The sequence below is a fragment of the Pectinophora gossypiella genome, unplaced genomic scaffold, assembly GCF_024362695.1.
Source record: "Pectinophora gossypiella unplaced genomic scaffold, ilPecGoss1.1 Pgos_61, whole genome shotgun sequence".
NCBI classification, from domain to species: Eukaryota; Metazoa; Arthropoda; class Insecta; order Lepidoptera; family Gelechiidae; genus Pectinophora; species Pectinophora gossypiella.
Window position 1 is genome coordinate 120,459 of NW_026063271.1, and position 25,784 is coordinate 146,242.

Sequence of the window (25,784 nt, forward strand, 5' to 3'; positions counted from 1 at the left end):
GATTATACGCAAACTTTTTTGATTAAACCTCCATACTCGTATAATACTCTAACAAGGGAAGAAAAAAAACAAGTTACATGGCTCGAAAAAAATCGTAAAATATATTGGAGTGAAGGATTTATAGATCATCGAGAATTCAAACGTATTATACAGCCTTATTTAGCAAATAAAAACATTCTTACTAAAGGATTAGAAAAAGTAAAGTGGATAAAAGAATTAGGCTCTAATTGCGAAGTGACCGATTTGAGTGAAAAAGAATGTCCTAACCTTTCTAAATTATATGATAAATATACGAAAAATGAAAAAAAATATAACTGTATAAACCATTCTAAATCATGTGCTTTGAAAAATGTATTGTGTATTAAAAAATGGTGTATAGAAAATAATAAATTTATTGTGTAATGAATGAAAAAATAGTTTTATTTTTACCTTTAATAAATTGCTTTAGAAGAAAAATAAATAAAAACACCAGAATAAATATAAAATATTTATTGCACTAGAAATGATAATTACACAACTTTTTTGATATGTTTGCGATAAGTGCTTCTGTCTGCGTTAACACTTCATCATAGGAATCCTTATGTACCACGTACTGGGCGCTCATTAAAATGTTTTCTTCAGGGTCCCCGTTGTCATGAGTAACTTGAGGACTGTTCTCTAGATCGACAACTTGGACTCTAATTAGTCGAGTGCCCGGGCTGTGGTGGTTTTGTAGCACGAAGGATGATGTGTCCTTATGACGTATTTTTTTTGAGACGCACTGCACGCTAACATTTCGCTTGGCAGGCTTCCTCTTCTTTGGTTCGCGGTGGAGTCTGGCCAACTCTGGATAATCTTCATCAAAGTTTGCCAGCGGGTCTTGCGCATGTTGTTCGAACATGTACGTGATGTCTTCAGATGACGTCGTCATGTTGATCTGTTAAACAAAAACATAAGATAAGAAAGACATATAAATACAAAAGAAAATAAAGTTTTTCTAAAATAAACACAATTTAGAACTATCTGTATATCTTCCTAGCGTTATTCCGTTTTTACAGGGTCTGCAGACTTATAATTTAGAATTAACGTCACAATACATAAAAAATACAAGTAATATAATAAAAAATAAAATAATAATATTGACTTACCAAGTAGATGCACTCGTGTCGTGTCTAACCTCTTCGAGTTTTAAAAATGAATGACGCACCTTGAAGGTATTAAAGTGTAGATTGCAAATAAAATGCAAAATACACAAAATGCACGATTTTTGCAAAATTTGCTAGAATGACGTATTGTGCTTACCAGTGATGTGTCGTTCCCGAGAATTTTCCCACTTAGGGAATGTACCCAGCAGTAAAAGACGGAAAATTTATGATAAAAAGAGCTTTATTACCTAACCTTTACGCAGATAACATTATAGAGCACAAAAAAGAACAATTTGAAAAAGAAAAACAGCCATTATTTTACTACTAAAAAGTTTTTGCAACGGAAACATTCCCACTTTGGGAACATTCCCGAGAACGGCACATCACTGATGCTAGCAGTTGCTACATTCTTATAAATTCGCTGACTTGATGAATGATGACATCAATGTAGGTCAAGTAATCAACAACCATAAACTCACGATCACGCTCGTAATCCCTAATAGAGTAGGCAGAGACACTAGTTGCTTGTCACTCGTGAAATTAGTCATGAGATTACTCGTATCCTTGAGACAACTTTCATAGGTAAGGAGGTAAAATTTCTTATGATAAAATAAAAAAAAACATTTATATTGAATATAATATTTTATTGTATAAAAAAATTAGAAAGTACTTATAAAACATTAAATAAGTATAGTAAATTTTGTTAGTAAACTTAAACTATGTTAGGAAATAAGTACAATGTACAATTATTGACACACTCAAAATAGGGGGTTCTGTAAGTAGAAGAGTTTTGGTTACAGAAGGTACAGCGCAAGGTTCAGTGTTGGGTCCATTGCACTTTATTACCTATGTTAACGACTTGGTTAACCTCATCAAAAACTGTGAGGTCTACCAGTTCGCTGATGATACATGTCTTATATCAGCTGACAAGGATCTAGATTTAGCCCTTAAAAATCTACAAATGGACTTTACACTGCTCACTAAATGGTCTCATGACGCTGGTCTCGCGCTCAATGCCGACAAAACAAAACTAATGTATATAAGCTCCAGCCAGAACAGGAAACAACAAAGCTTGCGCTTGATTGCTCATAATCATGCATGTCTGCATGCAGATATACCAAACTGCTCTTGCACGCCAGTGGAGGTAGTCAAAAAACAAAAATACCTTGGTTTAGTAATTGATGACCGCCTTAAGTGGACTGAGCACATTAATCTTGTAAGCGACAAATTACGAGCAATGCTGTCAAAGTTTACACTTGTTAAGAACAAAATTCCCTACCATATACTTTTGTACTTATATAAAGCCTTAGGAGAAACAATAATACATTATGGGTTGAGTAGCTATGGTAGAACGTGTAAGACACATCTTGATGCAATATACAGATTGCAATTAAGACTATTGAAAGCCATTGTGCCTCCTAAAATTAAAACGAAGCATGAGAACAATTACTTACACCTATTTCAGCACTGCAAAATCATGCCTATACACGACCAAATTAAATATACACTCCTCTCTGAAAACTTTTTTGACCTAAATCTGCAACATATTATTAAACCCATAATAAATACACGTAGTGCTTCAAAACTAACCTTAAAAATACCAAAATTTAACAACTTATATGGAAAACAATTACTAAAATATCAAGTACCAAAATTAATTAATGACTTACCTACTAACCTTAAAAATGAAATCACTGAACTTAACATTAAATACAAACTAAAGCACCATTTCTTAAATCAGGAAAAATATTAGAGAAGCCGCAAAAACCTCCTGTGTGTCGCGCTGTCCGGTAGTTACGTGTGACGCGCGGGGTGAAGCTGATGCAGCGAACTAGTTTTTGTGTACTTCGCTTGCAAGTGTATAAATTCCTACCTACATGTTCCAATTTATTGTACTATTTGTTCGAGCATGATATTATGTTGCAAATTGGAAGCGACGATGGTGAATGTCGGTGTACGGATAAACCAAAGTTGGTTTTTGTTGCACCGTCAATTGTAAAAAAATGTATTAAGTACTGTGCTTATTTTTAATAAATAAATAATAAATAATTCGTAACCAATTTTATACAAATTTAAGTTAATAATTATTAAGTAATTTATTATATTACTACTTATGATTATTTGAGATGGTCTTTAGGTTTTACTCATAATCTAGGTTTTTAAAAGTTAAAGCGTTTCCCCAAGCTCGGGTTCTAATTTTATCGGTACATATCGATCGTTTGTCATCGCTGTTAGATAATGCAACTTTATTTACGCTTTGTGTGAATATTTGATGTTTTATCGACTTGAACAAAATATTTTTTCTTTTAATTATTTCATTATCAAAGAGAACTTTTTCATAGTCTGTAATGGTTAAGTCACGTACTACTGAGGACTTTACGCCTTTAGCCTTTTTGATAACTTGATCACAATTTTTCACGCAATAAAGTTTTGAGCGTAAACCGACAAAGTCAGTAATAATCTTTCCTCCCATCTCATCTTTAAAAAGACCAGGAACTTTTTTGTTTTTAATAGGAAGGCACCATTGGTTTTGCTCGTCGTAATTACTTGTATCGAAATAACTATGAAAAGTACTTTTTATGTCCAGATAAAAATCTTTTGTATGTATTAAATACAAAAACGAGTCGGTATCCATATAGCACAATTGTACTCTATCTTTATAAAAGGGCTTGATGACATTATAGTGAAAGTGAAACATATGGGATTTTGATAACTCTAACACTGTAAACCCTATGTATATTGGTTTATCTAAAACAATCTGGTCGGGCTTCATTTGTATAGCAACTAAGTTCTCCGTGAACACTGAAACACTATGAAAATAAGGACTAGCTATCAATCGCTCCGCTTGGGTAGACTTTTTTGTTATATTGTTTTCATCCTTCCAACTATTAACTAATTGGACATTCACTCTATTTTCGGTATTTTCTAACGTTTTTCCAAATGTACTATTATTAAATAATTTAAATAGGTCCTGCTCAAATACGCTTGTTGCTTTTTTGCGTAACTCGGTATTTAAATCAATATATTGTTTTAAGTATGCGCTCTGTCTAAAGGTAATAACTCGATGGATTTTACGTAATATTAAACCATGCTCTATACACTTTTTTAGGTGTACGTAATGAATCACATATTTGTATTTATTATATAAGTTTGGAACGAGTTTTTTAGTTTTACCACCAGGAGGAATGCACTTTTCTGCACAAAATGGAAGATCGTTGTGGTATTGATGTAAATGGTCAGGATATAACAGATCTACTTCAAGTATGTAACCCCAGGCATTGTTGTCGGGTATACTTGAAACGTTAAAATCATTTAATTCGCTTTCAAGCAAAAACCTGAAATTCGCGTATGGTAAATATTGACACATACTGAAACCATAAAGATTATTACAATCCACATAAACGATATAAGACTCGGGTTGTGATTCATCGTATTCATTAATATATTTATTGTTAGCTTTAGCATAGCGATGCGAACACATACATAATCCACCTCGAATTCCGTCTTGAATCATTCGGGTAATTTCTATGTCAGATATAAGTTCAAGTTTGATTCCTGTTATTAATAACATAGCGTCAAACGATAGGCTTGGCGCTGAGATGTAAAAGGCAGGGTCGAGAGTGTAATGTCGCTTACAGGTCTTACGGAAATTCTGAAATATATCAGTTAACAGAAGAACATCCGATTTGAGATACAAGTCAGTATACTCTCCTAAACTAGTCAAACTAAATCGCGACCATACAGACATCGCGTGATTGTAATCATCATCGGAAATTGGATCATTATTTAATGAATTAAAAAAACAAGACTTCGATGGCAGTGCGGTTTCTTCGTAATTATCCCAACTTGACATATAATCATACGGATACACTCCCTTACGAGTCAATAATTTGAATTTTTCCTCTTCAGGAAAATGACGCCGAAGATAAACAAAATCCTCAGTTTTCATTGTTTTGGTTAGTTTGTCTAAACTCGTTCCTAAGAAATTAAAAGAATCTACGAAACGTAAATGTATGTACTCTTTTTCGTTGATAGGAACAAATTTAGAAAACGAGGTGTACTTTTCCTTCGTTTTAGGTATTATTGTTATTTTTCCAGGAACCTCTCCTAACTGCTTAATAAATAAATGGCAATCGTAGCCAGATAAATTATGGAAAAAGATCGGGATACATTTAGGAACTTTAAATTGTAAATTACAATGACGATGGGCTGCTCCGCGATACTTTCCAGTAATATGACAATGATCTCTAACTTTTTTCCCCCATAAAAAATTATTACAAATGTGGCAATATAAAGATTTTTCGAAATCACGAGCATCACTTTCAGTAAATTTCATTCCTCGATTCGTATTCAATAAAGTATTAATTTCCTTAGCATCATCCAAAAGCATATTTATGAATTTATTAACACAATCTCTACCACGATAAATTCTAAATTGGTTAAAATTAGGATCAATGGAAGACACAATATTATACGCAAACGCCGCGGGCACGTGACATTGCAATTTTGTTGTGTTAGCAGTATCACAGTCATTGTCTTGAATAGGTCGCAGAATTGTTTCGAAATCGGCATAGATAACAAACGGAATGTCTTGTTTTCTGTTGTAATTTTTAAATGTAATAAATGAACCCTCTTCTGGTAAAACAGTAACAGTTCCTTCGCATAAATGACTATTGATGCGTTCAACTGAGTGGAAAAATAACAAACAGTTTTCACAGTAATAAACTTTTTCGTGATGTTTAGTAATTTGGTTTCTAACAAGACGAGTCAAGTCTTTGATTAGACAAAAATGAGACGATGTATCGTTTTCTAGGAACAAAAGATGTACAACTTTACGTTTATCGTTCTTTATGGTCGACTCTGATTTGTATAACGGACCTGTTATTTCTTTACCATTTTTTAATCCATAAACAAAAATACTCAAACTAGGGTTATTTTTTTCAAATATAGAAATATCTGAGAAAGTGATCGGAAAATTTAAGTCTTTAATGTTTAGTACTTGTTGAAAATGGGGATACGATGATACCCGCTCTGGGTGCTTTTTTGAAGGATACAGAGCAGCGGTTACACACCATAAGAAACAAAAGTCATCCTTGTTTTGTATATTGAGGCATGCTTTTTTGTTTCTTATATATTTAGGCAAAGAGATAAAGCTGGAACCGCTTAAAGGCTGATATTTATTTATATTTATTTCAAGGTGTGAATTGCTTAAAAATGTCCAACCACTGTCTCTTTCTTCAAATTCCCCTACTTTATTCAACAGAAAAGAAACAACTTCGTTATAAAGATTATCAAAGTCAAAATTTAAGTGAATTGTAAAGTTCTTTGTAGCAAACGACTTTACTTCTTGTACGTCAGTTTTAGGCAAAAGAAAAGATAAAAAAAATTCGAAGTTAATTTTAACAGAAGTGTGAACTTGTAAGGCGTGATTTACAAGAGATCTAATTTGTTTACGAATGTTGTTTAAAAATAAAGAAGGTAAGTTTTTTGCTTCTTCATTAGATGCAATAATTCGATAACTTACTATACGTCCTTTAAAAGCGGATGTTATGATCTCTACGTTATCATAAAGCGGAGCAGTACAATTATTTTTGTGCTTACTGCTACGGAAATGTCCAGTCCACTGTCTTCCATTAACATTAACATTACACACAGAGCAGTAACCCATTTTAAATAAAATCGAAAATGGTTCAAAAAAAAAAGAACCTTCCTACCAAAATCTATAAAGACACTTTTGTGATATTGTTTTAATTATGAGACGAATTGAGTAAAACCTATAGACTATAAGGCGATCTAAATACTAATTAATATTATAACTTAACATAAACTGCTGGGCACAGGCTTTCTCTTAATCAGACAGAGAGAGAGATAAATTAAAAGTAGTTACATACAATTATTTGAAGCAGGAAATCAGGAGCTCTTCGACTGCGCGAGTAGCGTCGATGTGGAGAGTCCTTAAAGATGATTATAAGTTCAACCCGAGTATAATCTGTGAAACATGCATTTATATATTAATAAATAGGCAAATGTCGATAACCTAAACTAACTTTAATTATGACACTATTCAGACTTACCATTTAAGGGTCTACATCAACTCGTCATCTGGCTAGCTTCAAGTCGATAAAGAATGGTAGTCACCTCGCATCTGAAAGTTAGAATTAAATCAATATCTTCATCGTTTACCGGTTTTTTGAGCTAGATTAGGTGCGTATGAAAATAAATATTGTGCACTCTTACCTCGAGAGTGATCGTTGACTTTAATAGTACTTTCTTGAATTTTCACTCATGAATCGCAGCAAGAGAGCGATTCCCTTTTTGACCTGTAAATATTTCGTAATTTTATTAGTTCACTAACCATTTTTTTATAGTTTAAATAAGTATTTACTTAAGTATAATTTTGTTCTTACTCACTTTTTGTTGTAAGTTGTTGAAATAACTTCCTCTGTGTATCGGTGCAGATCGTGGATCTTCTACTTAATTTTTAATAAGTAGGCTGTAAGAAATTTAAAGTTATTAGCTCATAAGTTCATAATTATTGATTTATGAAAAAAATAACTGAATTACAGTACTTAGGTAAACTTATTTTAATTCAAACTCAGCTTTTTGGTAAATCACAGTAATTCTGAAATATATCTTGAGGTTCAAACGTACGAGGGCTTCAACGGACGAAATATGTATGGTACCTAATTCTGAGTAAGTATTAGACACGTGTAATTAAAAGTATTACGTATTAAGTAGGTATGCTGGTATTGCTTTTTTGAATTGATGTTGCAATATTCCGTGAGCTATTTGTTCATCGAAAAAAGATGACTTTAAATATTTTTTGTCAATGCTCATCATTACGTCAACCTCACACGGGCGTTTCGTGAACGTTTGCACTCCGCGAACGTACATTTGACGCAAACGCGGCGCTCAGACCGCGAACCATATCGTTTTTCTAACGTATAGCACGAACGCTCGTGTGGGTCGACCAGTAATTGAATTAGGTTGCTTTTGCTTGCAGTTTTTATAATAGGTAGAGTTCATGTTAAATGGTTTTCAGTGCTTTATTCAATTTACGTTGCAGGTTTTCGTGAGCTGTAACATGGTATCCCAAATGAAATATTTTCGAAAAGGACGTATGTCAACGAATTAAATAGGCTTTAAGGCTTTTTAAATTACGATGTAACATTTTTGCTTAATTTTAGTTTTGGGGTATAAAACAGCGAAGTCTTTGGTAAAAATTATCAGAAGCAGATCAAGAACCTCCTCGCCGAAAAGAGTTGAGTAACCCCGCTCCTCAGTGAAGAGAGTTGAGCCCTGAGCGACACCAGCCACCGCTTATCAGCCCTGAGTCGACCCCGGCGCTGTGCAAGTGAACACTTCAAGCTAAAACAAGTTCCACTTCTGAGCACTATGTAAGTTCTCCATCACATAATTTTGGAGGTTTAACTTAGAAGTTCTGCTTCACCTATTAGTGTGGGGAGTACACATCACCCAAAGAATTTCTACAGTTACAGTGCAGTACATTACATTGATTTGATTTGATTTATTTTGTTTCAGGTCCGATTCAGAATTTGAAGTTATTCCGAAGCAGGGATCTACAAAGAAGACTCCTGTTGCACGCCAAATGAAGCGTTCGCGAGCCCCTCCGTCGATTTCGTCGATTGACCAGGAGAATACAAAGTGAGTATAATTAACCATGTGACATGTCAATATTTTTTTCAGCAGGTGGTGCATTGGCTTGATACCTTGATTTCTTCAACAGAAGTCACGGGTTCGATTCCCTGTCGAGTCAATTTACGATCCGGTTCATTACTTTACGTTCGAGAACGGTCCGTATCCCTCAGTTTAAAGGCTCCTGCTGTTCCTGCTGTTTATGGCCTCCGTGGTCCAGTGGTTGAGCGTTGGGCTCACGATCCGGAGGCCCCGGGTTCGAATCCCTGTGGGGACGTATCACAAGAATCACTTTGTTTTTATTTATGTTATCGTTATCTCTCGAACAAGTATACATTCCCTACATTCCATACATTCACCAATGTTTTAACTATTTATATTTATTATCAAATATGACAGCAAGTTGGTTTTTATTACTTTGTAACTCTAAAATATATTTTCTTTTTATTATAGGAAGAAAGCAAAGACACACGACATCTTCGGGCTAACTCACGGGCGCACGGTCGGCAATGAAGGAAGCGACAAGAGGATCGTATCGTACTTCGTGAACAAGGTGGCGAACGGGTCAGAGCGGCGTACAACTAGCTTGGATGGCGAATACGTGGTGGACTTGAAGATATACCATGCCAACGACGTGAACAACACTGATTCAAGAGAAGTCTGGCGCAAGGCTCTTCTACGAATCAAGCTGCAGACTCCGGATGACAGCGATGAGTGGAAGTTGTTACAGAAGCTAGTTACACGAATTGACAAAAACTTTGAAGATGAACCACGATTTTACTCTGACAAACATGTAGATTGAACACGATTGAACAAATAAAAGCATTACGCCTTACCTACCTTATTTTCTTTAATTACGCCTAACATCAATACTTACACACTCGTAAACTCGTAAATAAAAATTTTCTGATACTTAAGTACTTCAAATTAACATTGAATCACTTTGATTAGTTACTTTGATCACTTTGATTACAAACGCAGATTCGATTCTTATTCAAAGATTTAGCGAAGTTAAAATTCTGTTTATCACGATTACTTACACTTTTATCATGTTTACATTGTGTTAAACATCATCTTGCAGTGGGCAGTATTCACAACATCTATTGTAAGTACATACAAAATAGAATTATTAAAGCATGAACCTTGTTTAAACTTGTTGAGACTTGAACCTTGTTTCAACTTGTTAAAACATTTTTCAATAACTTACTTCTTTCACATTTTATTTTTGTTGTTATTCTTGATTTTGTTCTTGGTGTTGTCTTGTGATGGGTAATTAATGTGTTATTTTATATTATTGGGCATTCCACCCACCTAAGTGAGCGCAGCGAACGGTCGTGAGCAGAGCGAACGATAGGTGGGGCAGAATGCCCAATAATATACTACTACTATTTTATATAGCTACAAACCCATGTACTGACTGACTGACTGACTCACTGACATAATTGTTCTCCCAGAAGGAGCGTCGGGGGGTAAAAATAATGTATGAGAAAAGTGATCTGGATCTCCCGGTGAGTATGGGAAAACTTCCAGATCTTGGAAAACTGCTCCGCATCAGGGAGACACCCTACAGTCTGGCAAAACTATTATACCTGGATCAATTTTTTTTCCGCAAAACCTATTTAAATCTTGGTCAAATTCTATCGTGAGTAAAAAAAAATCAAAATGGCGGAAAAACAAGATGGCCGCCATACAAAATTTTATTTTTCCAGAAAATGTCTCGGGGCTAAAAATTATGTATGGGGGTGTGATCGGAACGTCTTGTTGAGTATGGAAATACTTCTCGATCTTCAAAAACTGCTCCGCATCAGGGAGACACCCTACGGCCTGGCAAAACTATCGCACCTGGAACGATTATTTTTTCACAGAACCTATTTAAATCTTGGTCAAATCCAATCGCCGGTAAAAAAAAAATCAAAATGGCGGAAAAACAAGATGGCCGCCATACAAAATTTTATTTTTCCAGAAAAATGTCTCGTGGGTAAAAACTGTGTATGGGGGTGTAATCGGAACGTATTGTTGAGTATGGAAATACTTCTTGATCTTGAAAACCTGCTCCGCATCAGGGAGACAACCTACGGCCTGGCAAACCTATCACATGTGGATCAATGTTTTTTTCGCACAATGTATTTAAATCTTGGTCAAATTTTATCGTCGTTGAAAAAAAATCAAAATGGCGCCAAAACAAGATGGCCGCCATACAAAATTTTGTTTTTTCAGAAAAATGTCTTAGAGGTAAAAAGAATGTATAGGGGTGTAATCGGAATGTAATGTTGAGTATGGAAGTACTTCTCGATCTTTGAAATCTGCTCTGCATCAGGGAGACACCCTACAGCCTGGCGAAACTATAAAACCTGGAGCAATTTTTCTTTCGCGAAACATATTTAAATCTTGGTCAAATCCAATCCCTGGTGAAAAAAAAACAAAATGGCGGAAAAACAAGATGGCCGCCATACAAAATTTTCGTTTTTCCTGAAAATGCCTCGAGGGTAAAAATGATGTATAGGGATGTGATCGGATCGTCATGTTGAGTATTTCAGTACTGCTCGATCTTGAAAAACTGCTCCGCATCAGGGAGACACCCTACGGCCTGGCAAAACTATAAAACCTAGAGCAATATTTTTTTCACGAAACCTATTTAAATCTTGGTCAAATTCAATCCCCGGTGAAAAAAAACCAAAATGGCGGAAAAACAAGATGGCCGCCATACGAAATTTTCGTTTTTCCAGAAAATGCCTCGGGGGTAAAAATGATGTATGAGGAATATGATCGAAACATCATGTTGAGTATGGAAATACTTTTCGATCTTCGAAAGCTGCTCCGCATCAGGGAGACACCCTACAGCCTGGCGAAACTATCGCACCTGGAACTTTTTTGTTTTCACGAAGCCTATTAAAGTCTTGGTCAAATTTTATCGCCAGTGAAAAAAAACAAAATGGCCGAAAAACAAGATGGCCGCCATACAAATTTTTGTTTTTCCAGAAAATGTCTCACGAGGTAAAAATGATGTATTGGGGTGTGATCGAAACGTCATCTTGGAAAACTGCTCCGCATCAGGGGTCACCCTACAGCCTGGCAAAACTATAGCACCTAGAACTTTTTTGATTTCACGAGACCTATTCAAGTCTTGGTCAAATTCTATCGCGGTAAAAAAATGGCGGGAAAACAAGATGGCCGCCATACATAGCTTCGAACTAATACAGGACCCGCGAGCAGCTTGCTGCGAGCCAACCACGCGACATCTAGTATATATATATATATATATATTATATTATATAAAGCTACAAACCCACTGACTGACTGACTCACTGACTCACTGACCGGGTTGTTCTCCCAGAAGGAGCGCCGGGGGGTAAAAATGATGTATGGGGGGTGTGATCAAGATCTTCCGATGAGTATGGGAAAACTTCCAGATCTTGGAAAACTGCTCCGCATCAGGGAGAGACCCTACGGCCTGGCGCAACTATCGCACCTGGAACGATTCTTTTTTCACAGAACCTATTTAAATCTTGGTCAAATTTTATTGTGGGTGAAAAAAAAACAAAATGGCGGAAAAACAAGATGGCCGCCATACAAAATTTTGTTTTTTTTTTTTTAAAATGCCTCGGGTGTAAAAATTATGTATGGGAGGTGTGATCGAAACGTCAAGTTGAGTATGGAAATACTTCTCGATCTTGAAAACCTGCTCCGCATCAGAGAGACACCCTACGGCCTGGAAAAACTATCACATCTGGATCAATTTTTTTTTCGCAAAACCTATTTAAATCTTGGTCAAATTCTATTGTGGGTGAAAAAAAATCAAAATGGCGGAAAATCAAGATGGCCGCCATACAAAATTTGATTTTTCCAGAAAATGTGTCGTGGGTAAAAACTGTGTATGGGGGTGTAATCGGAACGTATTGTTGAGTATGGAAATACTTCTCGACCTTGAAAACCTGCTCCGCATCAGGGAGACACCCTACGGCCTGACAAAACTATCGCACCTGGAACGATTGTTTTTTCACAAAACCTATTTAAATCTTGGTCAAATCTATTCTCTGGTGGTAAAATATCAAAATGGCGGAAAAACAAGATGGCCGCCATACAAATTTTTGTTTTTCCAGAAAATGTCTCAGAGGTAAAAATGATGTATTGGGGTGTGATCGGAACGTCATCTTGGAAAACTGCTGCGCATCAGGGAGACACCCTACGGCCTGGCAAAACTATAGCACCTAGAACTTTTATGATTTCACGAGACCTATTTTAGTCTTGGTCAAATTCTATCGCGGTAAAAAAATGGCGGTAAAACAAGACACGCGAGCTGCTTGCTGCGAGCGAACCACGCGACATCTAGTTATTATTATTATTATTATATTATATATAGCTACAAACCCACTGACTGACTGACTGACATAGTTGTTCTCCCAGAAGGAGCGTCGGGGGGTAAAAATGATGTATAAGGGGTTTGATCAAGATCTTTCGGTGAGTATGGGAAAACTTCCAGATCTTGGAAAACTGCTCCGCATCAGGGAGACACCCTACGGCCTGGCAAAACTATCGCATCTGGAACTTTTCTGTTTTCACGAAACCTATTTAAATCTTGGTCAAATCCAATCCCCGGTGAAAAAAAACCAAAATGGCGGAAAAACAAGATGGCCGCCATACAAAATTTTCGTTTTTCCTGAAAATGCCTCGAGGGTAGAAATAATGTATAGGGATGTGATCGGATCGTCATGTTGAGTATTTCAATACTGCTCGATCTTGAAAAACTGCTCCGCTTCAGGGAGACACCCTACGGCCTGGTAAAACTATAAAACCTAGAGCAATTTTTCTTTCGCGAAACATATTTAAATCTTGGTCAAATCCAATCCCCGGTGAAAAAAAACCAAAATGGCGAAAGAACAAGATGGCCGCTATACAAAATTTTCGTTTTTCCCGAAAATGCCTCGGGGGTGAAAATGATGTATGAGGAATGTGATCGAAACATCATGTTGAGTATGGAAATACTTTTCGATCTTCGAAAGCTACTCCGCATCAGGGAGACACCCTACAGCCTGGCGAAACTATCGCACCTAGGACTTTTTTGTTTTCACGATACCTATTTAAATCCTGGTCAAATTTTATCGCCGGTGAAAAAAAAACAAAATGGCGGAAAAACATGATGGCCGCCATACAAAATTTTCGTTTTTCTCGAAAATGCCTCGGGGTGAATATGATGTAAGAGGGATGAGATCAAAATGTCATATTGAGTATGGAAATACTTCCCGACCTTCAAAAACTGCTCCGCAGCAGGGCGGCACCTTACGGCCTGGGAAAACTATCGCTCCTGGAACGATTCTTTTTTCACCAAACCTAATAAAATCTTGGTTTAATTTTATCGCCGGTGAAAAAAAAAACAAAATGGCCGAAAAACAAGATGGCCGCCATACAAATTTTTGTTTGTCCAGAAAATGTCTCGGGTGTAAAAACGATGTATAGGGGTGTTATCGGAACGTCATCTTGGAAAACTGCTCCGCATCAGGGAGACACCCTACGGCCTGGCAAAACTATAGCACCTAGAACTTTTTTGATTTCACGACACCTATTTAAGTCTTGGTCAAATTCTATCGCGGTAAAAAAATGGCGGGAAAACAAGACACGCGAGCAGCTTGCTGCGAGCGAACCACGCGACATCTAGTTATACTATATATAGCTACAAACCCACTGACTGACTGACTGACTGACTGACTCACTCACTCACTGACATAATTGTTCTCCCAGAAGGAGCGTCGGGGGGTGAAAATGATGTATGGAGGGTGTGATCTGGATCTCCCGGTGAGTATGGGAAAACTTCTAGATCTTGGAAAACTGCTCCGCATCAGGGAGACACCCTACAGTCTGGCGCAACTATTATACCTGGGTCAAATTTTTTTTCGCAAAACCTATTTAAATCTTGGTCAAATTCTATTGTGGGTGAAAAAAAATCAAAATGGCGGAAAAACAAGATGGCCGCCATACAAAAAATTGTTTTTCCAGAAAATGTCTCGAAGGTCAAAACTGTGCATAGGGTTGTAATCGGAAGGTGACGTGGAGTACGGAAATGCTTCTTGATCTTCAAAAACTGCTCCGCATCAGGGAGACACCCTACGGCCTAGCCAAACTATCGCACCTAGAACATTATTTTTTCCACCAAGCTTTTTAAAATCTTGGTCAATTTTAATTGTAGTTGAAAAAAAATCAAAATGGCGGAAATTCAAGATGGCCGCCATATAAATTTTTCGTTTTTCCTAAAAATGCCTCGGAGGTAAAAATGATGTATAGGAATGTGATCGGATTGTCATGTTGAGTATTTCAATACTGCTCGATCTTGAAAAACTGCTCCGCATCAGGGAGACACCCTACGGCCTGGCAAAACTATAAAACCTGGAGCAATATTTTTTTCACAAAACCTATTTAAATCTTGGTCAAATTTTATCACCGTTGAAAAAAAATCAAAATGGCGGAAAAACAAGATGGCCGCCATACAAAATTTTCGTTTTTCCAGAAAATGCCTCGGGGGTAAAAATGATGTATAGGAATGTCATAGAAACATCATGTTGAGTATGGAAATACTTTTCGATCTTCGAAAGCTGCTCCGCATCAGGGAGACACCCTACAGCCTGGTGAAACTATCGCACCTGGAACTTTTTTGTTTTCACGAAGCCTATTAAAGTCTTGGTCAAATTTTATCGCCAGTGAAAAAAAAACAAAATGGCCGAAAAACAAGATGGCCGCCATACAAATTTTTGTTTTTCCAGAAAATGTCTCAGAGGTAAAAATGATGTATTGGGGTGTGATCGGAACGTCATCTTGGAAAACTGCTCCGCATCAGGGGTCACCCTACGGCCTGGCAAAACTATAGCACCTAGAACTTTTTTGATTTCACGAGACTTATTCAAGTCTTGGTCAAATTCTATCGCGGTAAAAAAATGGCGGGAAAACAAGACCCGCGAGCAGCTTGCTGCGAGCGAACCACGCGACATCTAGTTATTATTATTATAATATATATAGCTACAAACCCACTGACTGACTGACTGACTCACTCACTGACATAATTGTTCTCCCAGAAGGAGGGTCGGGGGGTCAAAATGATGTATTGGGGGTGTGATCAAGACCTCCCGGTGAGTATGGGAAAAATCCCAAATCTTGGAAAACTGCTCCGCATCAGGGAGACACCTTACAGTCTGGCGCAACTATAATACCTGGTTAAATATTTTTTTCGCAAAATCTATTTAAATCTTGGTCAAATTCTATTGTCGGTGAAAAAAAATCAAAATGGCGGAAAAACAAGATGGCCGCCATACAAAATTTTGTTTTTCCAGAAAATATCTTGGAGGTAAAAACTGTGTATGGGGTTGTAATCGGAACGTCTTTTTGAGTATAAAAATTTGTCTCGATCTTCAGAAACTGCTCCGCATCAGGGAGACACCCTACGGCCTGGCAAAACTATAAAACCTGGAGCAATTTTTTATTCGCGAAACATATTTAAATTGTGGTTAAATCCAATGCCTGCTAAAAAAAATCAAAATGGCGGAAAAACAAGATGGCCGCCATACAAAAATTTGTTTTCCCAGAAAATGTCTCGGGGCTAAAAATTGTGTATGGGGGTGTGATCTGGACCTCCCAGAGATTATGGGAAAACTTCTAGATTTTAGAAAACTGCTCCGCATCAGGGAGACACCCTACGGCCTGGCAAAACTATCGCACCTGGAACGATTATTTTTTCACAAAACTCTTTAAAATCTTGGTCAAATTTTATTGCTGACGAAAAAAAATCAAAATGGCGGAATATCAAGATGGCCGCCATACAAATTTTTCATTTTTCCTGAAAATGCCTCGGGGGTAAAAATGATGTATAGGGTTGAGATCGGAACATCATGTTGAGTTTGAAAATACTTCTTGGTTTTCGATAACTGCTCCGCATCAGGGAGACACCCTACGGCCTGGCAAAACTATAAAACCTAGAACAATATTTTTTTCACAAAACCTATTTAAATTTTGGTCAAATTCTATCGTGAGTGTAAAAAAATCAAAATGGCGGAAAAACAAGATGGCCGCCATACAAAATTTTGATTTTTCATAAAATGTCTCGGTGGTAAAAATTATGTATGGGGATGTAATCGGAACGTCTTGTTGAGTATGGATATACTTCTCGATCTTGGAAAGCTGCTCCGCATCAGGGCGGCACCCTATGTCCTGGCATAGCTATCGTATCTAAACCAATTTTTCATCCACAAAATCTATTTAAATCTTGGTCAAATTCCATCACCGGTGAAAAAATATCAAAATGGCGGAAAAACAAGATGGCCGCCATAAAAAAAAATGTTTTTCTAGAAAATGTCTCGGGGAAAATAACTGTGTATAGGGTTGTAATCGGAACGTCTTGTGGAGTATGGAAATACTTCTCGATCTTTAAAAGCTGCTCCGCATCAGGGCGGCACCCTACGGCCTGGTGGAACTATCGCATCTGGACCTTTTTTGTTTTCACAAAAACTATTTAAATCTTCGTCAAATTTTATCGCCGGTGAAAAAAAAAAACAAGATGGCCGCCATACATAATTTTGTTTTTCTAGAAAATTCCTCAAGGTCAAAAAATATGTATAGGGGTGTGATCGGAACGTCATCTTGGAAAACTGCTCCGCATCAGGGAGACACCCTACGGCCTGGCAAAACTATAGCACCAAGAACTTTTTAGATTTCACGAGACCTATTCAAGTCTTGGTCAAATTCTATCGCGGTAAAAAAATGGCGGGAAACAAGACACGCGAGCAGCTTGCTGCGAGCGAACCACGCGACATCTAGTTATTATTATTATTATTATATTATATATAGCTACAAACCCATGTACCTATTGACTGGCTGACTGACTGACATAGTTGTTCTCCCAGAAGGAGCGTCGGGGGGTAAAAATAATGTATGAGAAAAGTGATCTGGATCTCCCGGTGAGTATGGGAAAACTTCCAGATCTTGGAAAACTGCTCCGCATCAGGGAGAGACCCTACGGCCTGGCGCAACTATCGCACCTGGAATGATTCTTTTTTCACGAAACCTATTTAAATCTTGGTCAAATTCTGTTGTGGGTGAAAAAAAATCAAAATGGCGGAAAAACAAGATGGCCGCCATACAAAAGTTTGTTTTTCCAGAAAATGTTTCGTTGGTAAAAACTGTGTATGGGGTAGTAATTGGAACATCCCGTTGACTATGGAAATTTTTCTCGATCTTGAAAAACTGCTCCGCATCAGGGAGACACCCTACGGCCTGGCTAACCTATCGCACCTGGAACAATGATTTTTTCGCACAACGTATTTAAATCTTGGTCAAATCCAATCACCGGTGAAAAAAAACCAAAATGGCGGAAAAACAAGATGGCCGCCATACAAAATTTTCGTTTTTCCCGAAAATGCCTCGAAGGTAAAAATTATGTATAGGGATGTGATCGGATCGTCATATTGAGTATTTCAATACTGCTTGATCTTGAATAACTGCTCCGCATCAGGGAGACACCCTACGGCCTGGCAAAACTATAATACCTGGAGCAATATTTTTTTCACGAAACCTATTTAAATCTTAGTCAAATTTAGTTGCCGGTGAAAAAAATCAAAATGGCGGAAAATCAAGATGGCCGCCATACAAATTTTTCGTTCTTCCTGAAAATGCCTCGGGGGTAAAAATGATGTATAGGGATGTGATCGGATAGTCATGTTGAGTATTTCAATACTGCTCGATCTTGAAAACCTGCTCCGCATCAGGGAGACATCCTACGTCCTGGCAAAACTATAAAACATGGAGCAATAAATTTTTCACGAAACCTATTTAAATCTTGGTCAAATCCAATCGCCGGTGAAAAAAAAACAAAATGGCGGAAAAACAAGATGGCCGCCATACAAAAGTTTGTTTTTCCAGAAAATGTTTCGTTGGTAAAAACTGTGTATGGGGTAGTAATTGGAACATCCCGTTGACTATGGAAATTTTTCTCGATCTTGAAAAACTGCTCCGCATCAGGGAGACACCCTACGGCCTGGCTAACCTATCGCACCTGGAACAATGATTTTTTCGCACAACGTATTTAAATCTTGGTCAAATCCAATCACCGGTGACAAAAAACCAAAATGGCGGAAAAACAAGATGGCCGCCATACAAAATTTTCGTTTTTCCCGAAAATGCCTCGAAGGTAAAAATTATGTATAGGGATGTGATCGGATCGTCATATTGAGTATTTCAATACTGCTTGATCTTGAATAACTGCTCCGCATCAGGGAGACACCCTACGGCCTGGTAAAACTATAATACCTGGAGCAATATTTTTTTCACGAAACCTATTTAAATCTTAGTCAAATTTAGTTGCCGGTGAAAAAAATCAAAATGGCGGAAAATCAAGATGGCCGCCATACAAATTTTTCGTTCTTCCTGAAAATGCCTCGGGGGTAAAAATGATGTATAGGGATGTGATCGGATAGTCATGTTGAGTATTTCAATACTGCTCGATCTTGAAAAACTGCTCCGCATCAGGGAGACATCCTACGTCCTGGCAAAACTATAAAACATGGAGCAATAAATTTTTCACGAAACCTATTTAAATCTTGGTCAAATCCAATCGCCGGTGAAAAAAAAACAAAATGGCGGAAAAACAAGATGGCCGCCATATAAATATTTGTTTTTTCCGAAAATGCTTCAGGAGTAAAATGATGTCTGAGGGTTTTGATCGAAACATATTGAAGAGTATGGAAATACTTCTCGATCTTTGAAAACTGCTCCGCATCAGGCCGGCACCCTACGGCCTGGCGAAACTATCGCATCTGGACCGTTTTTGTTTTCACGAAACCTATTTAATTCTTGGTCAAATTTTAACCCAGTGAAAAAAAAAACAAAATGGCGGAAAAACAAGATGGCCGCCATTCAAAATTTTGTTTTTCTAGAAAATTCCTCAAGGTCAAAAAATATGCATAGGGGTGTGATCGGAACGTCATCTTGGAAAACTGCTCCGCATCAGCGGTCACCCTACGGCCTGGCAAAACTATAGCACCTAGAACTTTTTTGATTTCACGAGACCTATTCAAGTCTTGGTCAAATTCTATCGCGGTAAAAAAATGGCGGGAAAACAAGACACGCGAGCAGCTTGCTGCGAGCGAACCACGCGACATCTAGTTATATTATATATAGCTACAAACCCATGTACCTATTGACTGACTGACATAGTTGTTCTCCCAGAAGGAGCGTCGGGGGGTAAAAATGATGTATGAAGGGTGTGATCGGAACCTCCCGGTGAGTATGGGAAAACTTCCAGATCTTGGAAAACTGCTCCGCATCAGGGAGACACCCTACGGCCTGGCCAAACTATCGCACCCAGAACATTATTTTTTCCACCAAGCCTATTAAAATCTTGGTCAAATTCAGTCGCCGGTGAAAAAAAATCAAAATGGCGGAAAAACAAGATGGCCGCCATACAAAATTTTGTTTTTCCAGAAAATGTCTCGGAGGTAAAAACTGTGTATGGAATTGTAATTGGAACAACCTGTTGAGTATGGAAGTACTTCTCGATCTTGAAAAACTGCTCCGCATCAGGGAGACACCCTACGGCCTGGCAAAACTATCACACCTGTACCAATTTTTTTTTCATAAACCTTATTTAAACCTTGGTCAAATTTTATCGCCAGTGAAAAAAAATCAAAATGGCGGAAAAGCAAGATGGCCGCCATACAAAATTTTGTTTTTCCCGAAAATGCCTCGGGGGTATACATGATGTATTGGGGGTGTGATCGGAACGTCATCTTTGAAAACTGCTCCGCATCAGGGAGACACCCTACGGCCTGGCAAAACTATAGCACCTAGAAATTTTTAGATTTCACGAGACCTATTCAAGTCTTGGTCAAATTCTATCGCGGTAAAAAAATAGCGGAAAAACAAGATGGCCGCCATACAAAATTTTCGTTTTTCTCGAAAATGGCTCGGGGTGAATATGATGTAAGAGGGATGAGATCAAAATGTCATATTGAGTATGGAAATACTTCCCGACCTTCAAAAACTGCTCCGCATCAGGGCGGCACCCTTCGGCCTGGGAAAACTATCGCTCCTGGAACGATTCTTTTTTCACCAAACCTAATAAAATCTTGGTCAAATTTTATCGCCGGTGAAAAAAAAAAACAAAATGGCCGAAAAACAAGATGGCCGCCATACAAATTTTTGTTTGTCCAGAAAATGTCTCGGGTGTAAAAACGATGTATAGGGGTGTTATCGGAACGTCATCTAGGAAAACTGCTCCGCATCAGGGTGACACCCTACAGTCTGGCGCAACTATTATACCTGGATCAATTTTTTTTTAGCAAAACCTAATTAAGGCTGCCCCCACATTGGGCGTTGGCCGAGCGTACGCGTTTCCTGAGCGTGCTGCCGGCGTCGGCGCGGCGCGGACGTCGCGTCAGCGCACCGTCTGCGGGGCGCGGGCTTCGCGTTGTCCAGCGCCGCACAAGCGCTGCGTGAACGCCGCGCAGACGCCGCGCTTACGTCGCGTTCCACGGGCGTTCGGCCGCCCGTGCCCCCCGCACACATTCCCCCCCGCGCCCGCTAGCATCTCAGTCAGTCAGTCAGTCGCCCGTCGCCACCAAACCTATAAAATCTTAGTCAATTTTTATCGCCCGTGAAAAAAAAACAAAATGGCCGAAAAACAAGATGGCCGCCATACAAATTATTGTTTTTCCAGAAAATGTCTCAGAGGTAAAATGATGTATAGGGGTGTGATCGGAAAGTCATCTTGGAAAACTGCTCCGCATCAGGGAGACACCCTACGGCCTGGTGAAACTATCGCACGTGGAACTTTTTAGTTTTCACGATACCTATTTAAATCTTGGTCAAATTTAATTGCCGTTGAAAAAAAAAACAAAATGGCGGAAAAACAAGATGGCCGCCATACAAAATTTTCGTTTTTCTCGAAACTGCCTCGGGGGTAAATATGATGTAAGAAGGATGTGATCAAAATGTCATGTTGAGTATGGAAATACTTCCCGACCTTCAAAAACTGCTCCGCATCAAGGAGACACCCTAAGGCCTGGCGAAACTATCGCACCTGGAACATTTTTGTTTTCACGATACCTATTAAAATCTTAGTCAAATTTTATTGCCGGAGAAAAAAAAAACAAAATGGCCGAAAAACAAGATGGCCGCCATATAAATTTTTGTTTTCCCAGAAAATGTCTCGGGTGTAAGAATGATGTATAGGGGTGTGATCGGAACGTCATCTTGGAAAACTGTTCCGCATCAAGGAGACACCCTACGGCCTGGCAAAACTATAGCACCTAGAACTTTTTTGATTTCACGAAAACAAGATGGCCGCCATACAAAGCTTCGAACTAATACAGGACACGCGAGCAGCTTGCTGCGAGCGAACCACGCGACGTCTTGTTATTATATTTATATTTATTTATTATATTATATATAGCTACAAACCCACTGACTGACTCACTGACTGACTGACTGACTCACTGACAGGGTTGTTCTCCCAGAAGGAGCGTCGGGGGGTCAAAATGATGTATGGGGGGTGTGATCTGGATCTCCCGGTGAGTATGGGAAAACTTCCAGATCTTGGAAAACTGCTCCGCATCAGGGAGACACCCTACAGTCTGGCGCAACTATTATACCTAGATCAATTTTTTTTTCGCACAACCTATTTAAATCTTGGTCAAATTCTATTGTGGGTAAAAAAAAAACAAAATGGCCGAAAAACAAGATGGCCGCCATACAAAATTTCGTTTTTTGAAAAAATGCCTCGTTGGTAAAAACTGTGAATGGGGTTGTAATCGGAACATCCCGTTGACTATGGAAAAACTGCTCGATCTTCGCAAACTGCTCCGCATCAGGGAGACACCCTACGGCCTGGCTAACCTATCGCACCTGGATCAATGATTTTTTCGCACAACGTATTTAAATCTTGGTCAAATCCAATCGCCGGTGAAAAAAAACCAAAATGGCGGAAAATCAAGATGGCCGCCATACAAAATTTTCGTTTTTCCTGAAAATGCATCGGGGGTAAAAATGATGTATAGGAATGTGATCGGAGTGTCTTGTCGAGTATGGAAATACTTCTCTATCTTCAGAAACTGCTCCGCATGAGGAAGACACCCTACGGCCTGGCAAAAGTATCACACCTGGAACTTTTTTGTTTTCACGAAGCCTATTAAAGTCTTGGTCAAATTTTATCGCCGATGAAAAAAAAACAAAATGGCCGAAAAACAAGATGGCCGCCATACAAAATTTTCGTTTTTCCCGAAAATGCCTCGGGGGTAAAATTTATGTGTGGGGGATTTGTTCGGAACCTCATCTTTGAAAACTGCTCCGCATCAGGGGTCACCCTACGGCCTGGCAAAACTATAGCTTCTAGAACTTTTTTGATTTCACGAGACCTATTCAAGTCTTGGTCAAATTCTATCGCGGTAAAAAAATGGCGGGAAAACAAGACACGCGAGCAGCTTGCTGCGAGCGAACCACGCGACATCTAGTTTATATTATATATAGCTACAAACCCACTGACTGACTGACTGACTCACTGACTGACTGACAGGGTTGTTCTCCCAGAAGGAGCGTCGGGGGGTAAAAGTGATGTATGGGGGGTGTGATCAAGATCTTCCGGTGAGTATGGAAAAACTTCCAGATCTTGGAAAACTGCTCCGCATCAGGGAGACACCCTACGGCCTGGCAAAACTATCGCACCTGGAACGATTCTTTTTTCACAAAACCTATTTAATTCTTGGTCAAATTTTATCGTGGGTGAAAAAAAATCAAAATGGCGGAAAAACAAGATGGCCGCCATACAAAATTTTGTTTTTCCAGAAAATGTCTCGGGCGTAAAAATAATGTATGGGAAGTGTGATCAAAACGTCGAGTTGAATATGGTAATACTTCCCGACCTACAAAAACTGCTCCGCATCAGGGCAGCACCCTACGGCCTGGGAAAACTATCGCTCCTGGAACGATTCTTTTTTAACCAAACCTAATAAACTCTTGGTCAAATTTTATCGCGGGTAAAAAAAAACAAAATGGCCGAAAAACAAGATGGCCGCCATACAAATTTTTGTTTTTCCATAAAATGTCTCGGGTGTAAAAACGATGTATAGGGGTGTGATCGGAACGTCATCTTGGAAAACTGCTCCGCATCAAGGAGACACCCTACGGCCTGGCAAAACTATAGCACCTAGAAATTTTTAGATTTCACGAGACCTATTCAAGTCTTGGTCAAATTCTATCGCGGTAAAAAAATGGCGGGAAAACAAGACACGCGAGCAGCTTGCTGCGAGCGAACCACGCGACATCTAGTATATTTATAATATACACTTCTCATCAAAAAAATCGAAACACTTCCGTTTTCATTGTTTCTGTCCGAATTTAACACAAAAAAGAATTCATACGATGAAAAAAAAATACATAAATGTATAGCTGGCAGTTTGGCCATTACAGTAATAAGCGAAAATTCTAAATTCAAAGTTAGAATTTCATTTGTTTATCTTATAAACGAAATGAATCACTGTTTTGAGACAAATGTGTGTTTAGGGTTGGAGTACATTTAGCGTTTAAAAACTAAAAATTGGCGCAGATCTGCTCCGCATCAGGGAGACACCCTGCGGCCTGGCGAACCTATCGCACCTGGAATGATTCCTTTTTCACCAAACCTAATAAAATCTTGGTCAACTTTTATCGCCGGTAAAAAAAACAAAATGGCCGAAAAACAAGATGGCCGCCATACAAAATTTTGTTTTTCCAGAAAATGTCTCGGAGGTAAAAACTGTGTATGGGGGATGTGATTGAAACGTCTTGTTGAGTACGGAAATACTTCTCAATCTTGAAAATCTGCTCCGCATCAGGGAGACACCCTACGGCCTGGCAAAACTATAAAATCTGGAGCAATTTTTCTTTCGCGAAATATATTTAAATCTTGGTCAAATCCAATGCCCGCTGAAAAAAAACCAAAATGGCGGAAAAACAAGATGGCCGCCATACATATTTTTCATTTTTCCTGAAAATGCCTCGGGGGTAAAAACTGTGTATGGGTATATCATCGGAACGTCGACTTCAATATAGAATAACTTCTGGATGTTTGAAATCTGCTCCGCATCAGAGAGACACCCTACGGCCTGGCGAAACTATCGCACCTAGGACTTTTTTGTTTTCACGATACCTATTTAAATCTTGGTCAAATTTTATCGCCGGTGAAAAAAAAAACAAAATGGCGGAAAAACAAAATGGCCGCCATACAAAATTTTCGTTTTTCTCGAAAATGCCTCGGGGTGAATATGATGTAAGAGGGATGAGATCAAAATGTCATATTGAGTATGGAAATACTTCCCGACCTTCAAAAACTGCTCCGCATCAGGGCGGCACCCTACGGCCTGGGAAAACTATCGCTCCTGGAACGATTCTTTTTTCACCAAACCTAATAAAATCTTGGTCAAATTTTATCGCCGGTGAAAAAAAAAAACAAAATGGCCGAAAAACAAGATGGCCGCCATACAAATTTTTGTTTGTCCAGAAAATGTCTCGGGTGTAAAACCGATGTATAGGGGCGTTATCGGAACGTCATCTTGGAAAACTGCTCGGCATCAGGGAGACACCCTACGGCCTGGCAAAACTATAGCACCTAGAACTTTTTTGATTTCACGACACCTATTTAAGTCTTGGTCAAATTCTATCGCGGTAAAAAAATGGCGGGAAAACAAGACACGCGAGCAGCTTGCTGCGAGCGAACCACGCGACATCTGGTTATTATAATATATATAGCTACAAACCCACTGACTGACTCACTGACTGACTGACTCACTGACAGGGTTGTTCTCCCAGAAGGAGCGTCGGGGGGTAAAAATGGTGTATGGGGGATGTGATCTGGACCTTCCGGTGAGTATGGGAAAACTTCCAGATCTTGGAAAACTGCTCCGCATCAGGGAGAGACCCTACGGCCTGGCGCAACTATCGCACCGGACAGGCTTGGGCGACGGTGTGGGCGTCATCCGGAGGGACGGACGCGGAGGC

General features: G+C 38.7%; 1 protein-coding gene and 2 long non-coding RNA genes across 4 annotated transcripts; all 3 read right to left on the minus strand.

Moving 5' to 3' along the window:
* Positions 1 to 474: 474 nt before the first annotated feature.
* LOC126381557 (uncharacterized) lies at positions 475 to 1,549 on the minus strand. Its single transcript, XR_007568871.1, has 2 exons — positions 1,128 to 1,549; positions 475 to 916 (listed from the first exon to the last, which is right to left on the minus strand). It is a non-coding gene; the product is annotated as an uncharacterized LOC126381557 (long non-coding RNA).
* Positions 1,550 to 2,582: 1,033 nt separating this feature from the next.
* LOC126381554 (uncharacterized) lies at positions 2,583 to 6,208 on the minus strand. Its single transcript, XM_050031027.1, has 2 exons — positions 2,795 to 6,208; positions 2,583 to 2,661 (listed from the first exon to the last, which is right to left on the minus strand). Exon 1 carries the CDS (start codon positions 5,512 to 5,514, stop codon positions 3,265 to 3,267), a length of 2,250 nt encoding a protein of 749 aa, XP_049886984.1. The 5' UTR covers positions 5,515 to 6,208; the 3' UTR covers positions 2,583 to 2,661; positions 2,795 to 3,264.
* A 7,439-nt stretch (positions 6,209 to 13,647) lies between these two features.
* Positions 13,648 to 25,541, minus strand: LOC126381559 (uncharacterized). 2 transcript variants are annotated; one of them, XR_007568874.1, is made up of 3 exons: positions 25,396 to 25,541; positions 15,413 to 15,639; positions 13,648 to 13,828 (listed from the first exon to the last, which is right to left on the minus strand). It is a non-coding gene; the product is annotated as an uncharacterized LOC126381559 (long non-coding RNA). The 2 variants fall into 2 exon arrangements; XR_007568873.1 differs by lacking the exon at positions 25,396 to 25,541 and adding an exon at positions 19,798 to 19,945.
* Positions 25,542 to 25,784: the final 243 nt, after the last annotated feature.

Coding starts and splice junctions, on each gene's coding strand:
- LOC126381554 (XM_050031027.1), bottom strand. CDS start 5,514: ATGCTTTTGGATGATGCTAAGGAAATTAATACTTTATTGAATACGAAT.